This window comes from Odontomachus brunneus, unplaced genomic scaffold (assembly GCF_010583005.1).
Source record: "Odontomachus brunneus isolate Ranch 3 - 2012 unplaced genomic scaffold, Obru_v1 Obru_scaffold_097, whole genome shotgun sequence".
NCBI lineage: Eukaryota > Metazoa > Arthropoda > Insecta > Hymenoptera > Formicidae > Odontomachus > Odontomachus brunneus.
This window is the reverse complement of record NW_022639547.1, coordinates 104,055-114,202: the sequence shown is the minus strand read 5'-3', so window position 1 is coordinate 114,202 and position 10,148 is coordinate 104,055. Positions and strand designations below refer to the sequence as shown.

At 40.9% G+C, this 10,148-nt stretch overlaps 1 protein-coding gene across 3 annotated transcripts in view; it reads left to right on the top strand.

Annotated features, from left to right (window-relative positions):
- The window catches only part of LOC116848592, a 258,441-nt gene that overhangs the window by 157,557 nt on the left and 90,736 nt on the right, over window positions 1-10,148 (top strand). For all 3 annotated transcript variants that reach the window (XM_032824851.1, XM_032824850.1, XM_032824852.1), the window contains exon 4: window positions 1,359-1,409. In XM_032824851.1, the coding sequence (XP_032680742.1) occupies window positions 1,359-1,409 (51 nt within the window). The remainder of the gene's footprint in view (window positions 1-1,358; window positions 1,410-10,148) is intronic.

Genomic DNA, 10,148 nt, shown 5'->3' with positions numbered 1-10,148 from the left:
GGGGGGGGGGGGGGGGAGAGAGAGAGAGAGAGAGAGAGAGAGTGCTGTGCGGGTCGGAAGGATGAGCGGGATGGAAGGCGGAAATTAAAATCTCGGCGCAAGAAATGCGATTACGATCGGGGACGGGCGGGTGTCCGCGGAATGACGCGCCCTGCGAGGGCGGCAACCCCTGGCCGCACAGCGAAAGTTCACTTGGCCCCTTCTCTGTCCATTCCAACCAGAAATAGAAATTTCTGCTAAGACAGAGGACCCCAACATTTTTTTCACCGGCAAAGTTCGAAAGCTCATTACTAATAATAATATCTTAATTCGTGAGCCAATTCGTTTCTTTTTCTTTTTTTCTTTTTATTTTCGTATAATGAGGGAGGAAGGGAGGAAAGGAAGGGCGTCAACGGTGTTGGAAGAGCGTGGCTCGCAGAGTGCTGTTCCGCAAGACGGTTTAATCGTTCTCTATTCTTTTTTCTGCGTCGCGCGGTAAACTTCGCGGTAAGCAGCGGCATGCAACGACGGTCGGAAGTTTGCATACTCAACTTCTTAAAACTCTGATATCTCGCCAAAATTTCTTGTCTGAGAGTTCGCAAGTTATTCCGTCCGTTTCTTCGGTATAACCTCGCAATATGCCGCCTCATGGTGTAATACTTCGCTTTATGGCGTCCGTTGGATTATTGCGCGCGTCATTGTAGCGCGTGTAATCTGCATCAGATTATCTTGTAACAGAACATGTAAAAAATTGTAAATATAAGATAATTTTTAACTGTAACTTTAAAGTAACATCATTAATCTTTAAAGTAACTGTAACTTTAAGGCAACATCATTAATTAATCTTTAAAGTAACACTTGTAATCGATTAAACAAATTTGTAAGATATTCTGTGCACTCTTTTTTTGCTTTAACAATCAATAATTAGTTGTAAATTAACGTGACATACAATTCACCTTCTTAACCTATTTCTTCGCCTATTTCTATTCAAGTTAATTTATGACAAATTATTGATTATTAAAGCAAAAGAAGAATGCACAGATTTATTTAATCGATTGCAAGTGCCACTTTATAAATATATCTTTTTATTTCAACGTATTTCGCAAGAATTTTTAGCATGCATTTTCTCACTTCTGACGTCATTAAAAAGAGATAGACAATGCGAGGGCCAGGAGTCTAAAATAAAAATTTTGATTTAAGTAAAGTGTATTACTTTAAAGATGATTTTTACTGCGATATTTTTCGCGCGTCTATATTATATTAATAAGAAATGTAATTAGAGTATTTATAAATATATTATATTAATAAGAAATGTAATTAGAGTATTTATAAATATATTATATTAATAAGAAATGTAATTAGAGTATTTTCTGTTTCAGAAATTGGCACAAAATCGGGGTTGCATCGAGCCGTGGGCTATACCAGGAATCGTAAGTGTCCTTATTTAATTATTATACAATTATCGGTTTGTTTTTACACTCAGAGAAATTATCCGATAAAAAATTAACAAAGGGATATTTCCGGTCAAAGTACCAATGAATTTTTGTATCCGATTAGGAATCCTCCAATGAGAAATATCGATTCATAATTTTTTGATCAGTTTGATGAAATGCCATTATGATCGGATCTGATTAAATTTAATCGGACATCCTGATCGGAAAAGTTGACCGGAATTTGATTGGAAATATCCGTTAATTTTTTGTATCGAATAATTTTTCTCAGTGTAGTTTAAAACGAGAGTCCAACAAACATATCGCAGCGTGCGAATGGCATTATCAAGATACATTATTTTATTTTCCCGTTGTTAGTGTAACACAATCAATCCGCGATCGGCAATTTATTAGCTTTATCTTACTTACATTGAGTTCTTTAGAAAACACGTTGGGTCAGCGCAAACGGTTTCGTGTGCGCAACATCAGTATTATTTATAAAAATACAATCGACAAGACATCAACTAGACGTTCCCCCGACGATCTTACATCTTCAATTGGTATCTTCAGTCGAGTAATATCCAATTATTACCCCCAATATCGAGACTGGCGATCTTCCACAAGTAATTCTCTGATAGAGAAACGAGAAATCTCTCGAGTCACGACCCGACATTCGTATCGAAGGCACCGATATCCGCGACTCTCGCGGAATCGATTCCGAGATCACCGCACAGAGGCGAGTCGGAGGTCCCACGTTTGCGCGATGACGTCGCTGATGGATGCAACTCGCAACAGCAGAGGCCGGGCTTTGCGACGAGCTCGGCTGGTCGAGCTTGCGGCAGGCTCTCCGCAAGCTCGCGCGAAATTCATTAAAACATCGAACGACACACACTCTGGTCAGGAGACATTGTCCTCGTGTGTCGCCACGGCCAGCGTTACAGCCCGGCCGTGGTATCGATTATTGCGATAAACCACGTCTCGCACGCTGGACCGACCGCCGCTTCGCTTTGTCCGTCTCGCCCGGGCTCGCCTGGCGTTTTATCGCGGCTCGATAACACGTCGCCGTGCAGCTCCGCGTCCCTACGAACCGACATAATCACGCGGTCGTATAAATTTCGGCGTCTGATGCGAAGCGACACCGCGCAACGCAACGCAACGCCACGCTATGCTGTGCAACGCAACGCAACGTAACGTAAACGCGGGCGCGGGCTTCGATTGCAATTGAGGTTGCCGGATTTCAAAGCGGCTCCCTCGACTGTTCCCCCGTTCGACTGTATCGAGTGATGATTTGCCTTTGACTATGCACACGCATAGAACGGTATCGCCGTTCGCCCGCGCCCGGGGATGTTGTAATTCCGCGCTCGCATCCGTGACATTGAATCTGTGACGTTTTAGCGGGCCGAGGGAACACGCGTCCGATGACTGCTCGCGGGTCACGCTGAAAAGTTCAACACGCTGACTACCACGGGGGTCAAACCGGCTTTCGCCGCGTCTCATTGAAGCGCGCCTGAAGCGCGACTAATTGCACCTAACGGCTGAAATGTGTGCTCGACAGGCTAACAAAACCGGATATGCGCGTTAGGAAACGTATCTCTCGGGTGTGTGGCTCAGTTAATTCGGTGTCGGCAGAAAAATTGAGATTTATCTCTGAAAAAGTTGTGAATTCTCTCTAAGTAATATCCATCATTTTTTCGATGATCTCAAAAGTCACTGAAAATGACGGCTTAAATGATAAGGAGAACGCGCGATTTTACCATTCGGCCTGTTGTCGGATTTTATCTCGATGAAAACTGAACGTTTCCGAGTTGGTGAAGTTATTGATGCTTCTTTTGACGTTTTCAATTTCTCTCAAGTTGTGTCTGCCAGACACAGGATGAAGCTCTAGATCGAAACTGATGGTAATCTGAAGAGTTCTCTTTTTATTTTATCTCTCGATTCTAGAAAAATCATGCCATGTATGCCAATTCAATCATGTATGCCAATTTTTTCACAAAAAAAAAAGAATGCGCGTTTCCGCATTTTGGCTCCGTTTCGCTGCTGAACGGAAAATTTATGTTTTGGGAAGGGAATTGAACTTTCAGTCGGAGTATCACAGTGAAACAATCGAGTTCACGGCAAATCTGGGCGTTCAAATCTGCGTTGTATTTAGGAGAATCTTGAGAAGCTTCTATATGCGAGTCCTAAACGGGGGAAAAATATCCAGAATGCGCGTTAAGTAATTCAATCCACGTATTTCAGCCGCGTAATGCGTGCGTCATGTACGCGGTAATCGTGCGTCGCATTCCCTCGCCTCTTTGTAGGCGGCTAATGCGAGAGGCACGTCGATACCTCAGGACATTATAGCTGCAAAGCTCACACACAAAGCTGCCTCCGTGCGGCGCCGGTTGCGTGCGTGTTGCCGAATTTTGATAATCGATCTCGACTGACCGACCGACCAACCGACCACCCTGATATACGAACATCAGGGCGCTATTATATCAGCGAATTTCGCATTACGCGAATGTCCAGCCGTGATAGACCGACATGTTCCGACTAGAGCTGCCGCTATAAACCGGGTATCCGGATATCTGCTCTGTACTCGAGTATCATCTGCAAGTAACACAGTACATCGAGAAAATATCGTAGCAAAAATTGCAACAAAATTTCTACGACCTTGGGCCATACGAAGTAACGACCGAGATTACCGTGTATTTGTTTGAAAATGTTATTACGCACGTTTGGCCTTCCACCACAAAATTACTGTAATTACTTGAATTTCCTTTACATCGTATACCGGGTACACAGGATGTCTCAGACCTCCATGATCACATTTTGTGAAAACATAGAACGGATTGAGGTGAGCAAGAAAGTCCTATACTGTTTTGCGATATTCACAATAATAGTCGAGATATTAATTAAAGAAAATTGGTGAATGATCACGCGCGATATGATAGGTAAATAGTGGCGATATATGCTATTGTGTGCTTGTACATAAAGTCAAATTGAACAAAAAAGCCCTTTATCATCTCGCAAATAACCACGTAAATTTTTAATTATTAATGAAAGAAAATTGTTACATGATTGTGCACAAATTGTCTTTAATTAATATCTAAAAATCTATGTGGTCATTTGCAAAATGGTAGAGGACTTTTTTGTTCAGTTTGATCCAATGTATAAATACACAACGGCAGAGGGCGCCACTGCAGCTCAACTACCATATCATTCACAAATCTTCTAACCCTTTCGTGCCTTCGGCTTTCCCAGAAGAGATGCGTTTTATATGGAGACGGTTCTATAGGTTTTTGGAGATAGTTAATTTCAAATCAACTATCAAAAGTGAAATTCAAAATGGCGGATTCAAGATGGTGGTTATGAAATGCTGAAATATCGATATATTCAAAATAAAAGTTTGAATTACATTTTTTTTCTGAATATTAATTATAATTCGAATGTAAAAATTTCGAGTCAAGATAATATATTTCGGATAACTATTACAAGGTATTTCTGAGTACATTGTTGCCAGTATGCTAATATGTCCGCTAGAGTTGCGAAAAAACGACCGCCATAGTATACAATAGCACAGGTGAAAACACAAGATCTTTCTAATTGATAAAGCTGTCATGTACTGCTGTCAGGCTTTAAGTATATAATTAGCATTAATTCAATAAATTTTCGACATAATAAAAAGTTATTCTTCACTACTTAAAAGTTGGATTTTTAGCAAAGTTTAAATAACTATATTTTGTTGGAAACATAATATTTCAAAGTGTGCGATTGTTTGCACATGTAGCTTGAACCTTCATCTTTAAAACAAGTTAAGGTAGAAGTCGATAGGATTATTTGTTTAAAAGTTATAATGATTTTTGTAAGTGGGACATATATGTCCCAGAGGCACGAAAGGGTTAATTCATATCTTGAGATTTATTGCGAATATCGCAAAACGGCACAGAACTTTCTTGCTCACCTCAATCCGTTCTACGTTCTCACAAAGTGTGATCATGGAGGTCTGAGACACCCTGTAGATCGTCAGATTTACTATTTCTATAGTGATGTATAAGGGAGACCGGGACTAGATGTTAGATAGTTTAGAATTTCGAAGTTACAGCTTCTTAGGCAACTGACTGTTATGACTGACTGTATAAACATGATAACTTTCTTCTACGTATTAATGCCCGCCAACGACTCTGTGTATATTTTATTTCGTAATAACCAAAATACGAACATGCAGCCATCCTGTCCTGGTACCGAGTTCAGTTACTCAGCAGCGCAGGGTAAGAAGACCTCGTATAAAATATGTATGCTGATTAGTAGTTCCAGAGTCTCCGCGAGAGGTTTCCACAGCCCTCCTGCTGGCTCTTAATTATGGGTCAACTTCACCTCGTCCGCCCATATGTTCTATTTCAATCATTTTATAAATGAAAATTGCATTTATTACCAGAAACAGTATATCATACACTTGAAAGAAATTTCGTTCTAGCTAATTACACATCGCTTAATTTTATTCAGTCATGATGGAGAATATTAATGGAATATTTCGAGTGACTCGAAAATTTACCTTGCCATTGCCAAAACACTTTTTTTTCTATTTCTTAACATTATTCCGATTTTAATAAAACTCAGGGAAAAGTACTTAGTTCTCTGAAATGACCACATTTCGCGATTTTCCATCATTCCTCTCAAGATAAATATTAAAAAAGTAGACGAGCAACGTGCCTCGGAGGCCATACAGTCCCGGTCTCCTCTATACTACAATATGTCAGATAATAGTCCAGCTTTACAAAAAATATTATAGGAACAAATGTAATTTCGACCGAATTTACGAAATAACGAAATCTTGAGAAGCTCGGAAATTTATTCAGCTGTTCCTGAATCAAATTCTCCTCTTCTCTAACTGCAACATTTTTTTTTTAGTTTTAACGAAATTCAAGAAAGAAAGTAGTCCTTTAAGAAAAATACTAAAAAGAACATTCCTTCCCTCTTCCCTCTATTTCTTCCGCAATAAATAACGCGAAAGCAAATTTTGAACTTACTGCGAGATGTGTATAATCCAACGGGATCGAAAGGGTTAAAAGGTCGAGGCGGCGCGACACGGCGAAACGAGATTACGCGGATCTTTTTTGCCGCGGCGGCGTCGCCGTGTGCGAATATGTCGTCGCGTTATTTTGTTTCGCCGCAAATAAATGTGTCCTTCTCTCCCATTGCGCGCTCCTCATTTAAATTTTTATTACAAACGCGAACATGTTTCCTCTTGTTTTTGCGACGCGTTTAAAACGTTAACTGCAATTTTGCGACGCGACGCGTGTATGCGTGTATTAACAATGTAGATTAGCTGAAGCGCACAAACGATCGTCGCGTTGTCGCGCAGAAAGCGCGACGCCGTAATTGCGGTTTGCTTTTTTAATTGGCAGCAAACGTGGCGCTTCAGTATTTACTTAAACAAACGTGAAAAATCGCCGAAGGGCCGCGCCGAATGTGATTTGCAGGCATAAATTAGCCGAACGGAAGTACACGTGACAATGCTTAAAACAATATTGATAGATAGCGACGAAATGGAGGGGGAGGGGGCGGAGAGTGGAAACAGAGAAGTTTGCGAGTATACATATGAATTGATTCCATTACGTTGTAACGGCAATCAAATTAGTCGGGATGCGATCAAAGTTCCCTATTGAAAGAATCATCATCGCGTTATCGCCTCTCAAACAGGTGATGGCGAAAAGTATTGAGGAGTAATAATGATATAGCTGTTCTTATAAAATATCGTGCGTCTGAAAGCCCAAAAGATGTTTTAGCACTTTGAAAAAAGAGATTATTTTATGCAGATGATATTATTTGATTGCAGAGAAACACGAAAAAGATGTTGAAAAGAGGGAGATTTATAAGTTAGGTAGAGAAAGCGAAGGTGGAGGGCGGCAGAAAGGGAGAGAGGGATGTTGTTAACTCTACAACACCACATTTGAGTGTATACTACACCCATGCTGTTGTTGAAACGCCCGCCATTTCTATATGGCGAAAAGTAGAGGGTCGGAATGGGAGAGTAAAAAGACTCCTGTCTTCCCTTTACAACTGTCCAATGTTACGTAGCCCCATCTGTTGTTTAGTAGATGTAGGAGACACCGTTGAAATCGGTCTTGACGTCAAAGTTTTTCATGTTGAAACAACATACTTTCTGTAAATCACTATTCCACGTTTGTCTTGAAAAATTACATCTTCCACCTTTAACAAACGGCAATTGGTTTTATACAATACGACGTCTTGATAATTTCTAATAATATAATTTAATAATTTTTAAGAATATTTATCTAAGAAAAAACGTAAAATGACTTTAACTTTTAATAATAAAAGAAACTATAAATTTTCAAACAAGTAATCTTTTCCGCAAAATTAACATTTTTTAAATAACAAGAAAACAAAGGGCTACAAAAGCCAAGCACAAGGAAGAGCGAAAAAAAATGGTTAATATTAATATACAAAATGTGGAAACGTGGGACCGAAAGTGTGGTAGAAGTGTAGAAGAAGTGTAGTTAAGTGTGGATTAAAAAAAAATTTTGAAAGAAATTTTATTATGCGGTCGCAGCAAACGCGAAATGAGCGAAGTTAATGAACGATGTTATCATGTAAAAGATGATGATGACGTATATACGACGGACACGGTGGTCTTTCTTTCAACGAGAGTGCTTTAATTCGAGAGGCGCCGCCGTTTTCCCGCGCCTGTTTTATACGTAATCTAACATTCCGCCGGTTCCTACGCCAAACTCATTCCGCAACTTCCTAGTTACATGCGCCAAGATGGGCGGAATGTTACCGCGCGGTTTACGCTTAATGCGCCTTGTTTCTTGCGAGAGGGAATCCGGGGCGTCGGGGCGTCGCGCGTCTGTGTGCGCGGGCGGGCGAGTCTATCTGTTACTTCACAATTAGCACGCAGACAGCGAAAACGAGACGTCGAAATATATACATCGCCGAAGGCGCCGCTTGGCGCGAGCGTGAATGTTAATCTTCGAGCAGTTGCTCGCGAACTCGCTGCATTGATTATCGCGGCGGAAGTGGTTTTTGGAGAGCGCGAGAGCTGTCACAATCGCGGAAAGAGACGAGAGAGTCGCCACGGAGTCGAATAACCTGTCGGTATATCGGAGACAGAAAAAGAAGACAACTGGTCCTTTGAGCGGGAGTCAATTTCTTGCGGCTGATCCCCTTCATCTCAACCCTTCCGAACCTTCTCCAGAACACACATCCCGAAATTTTGACCCTACTTCGTTCCACTTAACGTCCTATTTTGATACTCTGGAGCCTGTATCGATCTCTTTTGATTCCATTTGACCTATCAGCTTTGCCGACAAGTCCTCTTTAGAATCTACAAGTGGCATTTTGTGCGTTTTCTGCCATTTAGAGGCACTCTGAGTAGGATTTCAGTTTCCATGTGTGTTACACATACACTGATCCTCTTAGGATATACAGATGTTAGAAAGTTTCGGGCCAAAGGGCTAAAATTTCGACTCGGAAATAGTCGATTACAATTTGAGAGTTGCACATTTTCTATCAAGTAAAGTGCAATGCTCCGAGTTGTCAGGATTGAAAGCCACTCTGACATGTGTGTGTGTGTGTGCACAATAGATTTTAAATATATAAAACTTACTTCTCGAATTAATATTCTCTTAGTTTCAAATAAATCCTTTCTTCTGAATCTCACAAATGCCACACACTGCACTGCCACTTCGGCTCCTGTCATAACCGATTATAGCGCATACACGTCAGCAGTGGCTTTCAATTCTGACGACTTGAAGCGCTGCAACTTCACTCGATTGAAAATGTGCCAACCGATTTGCTGGCAACGTTTAAATGCGTTCACACGATCTTAATTAAAATTTTCTTAACTTCTATCTCAATTTAAGAATTTTCAATTCATCGTCGACAAGAATAGACTGCGCATCACCATAATATTTGTGTTAATGTATAAATAGAATGAATTGCATTGAATAAATATTTACCATCAAATTTCGCGAAGAGAAAAAAGATACCATCGTATGATTGACAGAAATATGTCATATTGTAAAAATGCTCGCTTTAAAATAAAATCAGTTTCTCTCGACTCTAGTAAATTCGCTCCTGCAGAGGTAATCCTTTATTTTTACGATAATTCTGCGAACTCTTTTGACCATGGAGCCGTTAGAAAGTAAAAGGGTCACTAAAAGATTAATTAAAACGCATAGGCAGATTACTCCAATTCCGCGATTAAAGGTAATATTTGCACCTGCGTCGCGTGTGCACCCGTATGTGTGTATGTGTGAGCTTGAAGACGTCTAATGAGCGGAACAACGAGTTTTATCTGTGCTACTTTCGAGAGTCGCGTCGTTCTACTACCGCGCGGGGGGTTCGTAGTTCCGACCTAATCTCTCCCCAACCTCACCTCTGCCTCCACGTTTCGAGCAAATATTTTTTTAGTGACAGCAAGTCTGCAAAGTACTAACATACACAGTTGTCTTCCGCGAGTGGATGAGAAAGGTACACAAGATTTCGGGACGTGCCGCGTACTACGTTGTTAAAGACGCGCGCGTGCTTAACTATCTCGATGCTCGTGTGAGTGCATGGTGCGTTGTCGTACTCGGTGTGGAGGTCACTTCAAGTTTCGCTGAAGCAGTCATGAACGCTTGACACATTCATTTGTATTAGTAATCCTTTCTACATTGAAGGTTGAGAGATAGAAAGAAAGAGAGAGAGAGAGAGAGAGAGAGAGAGAGAGAGAGAGAGAGAGAGAGAGAGAGAGAG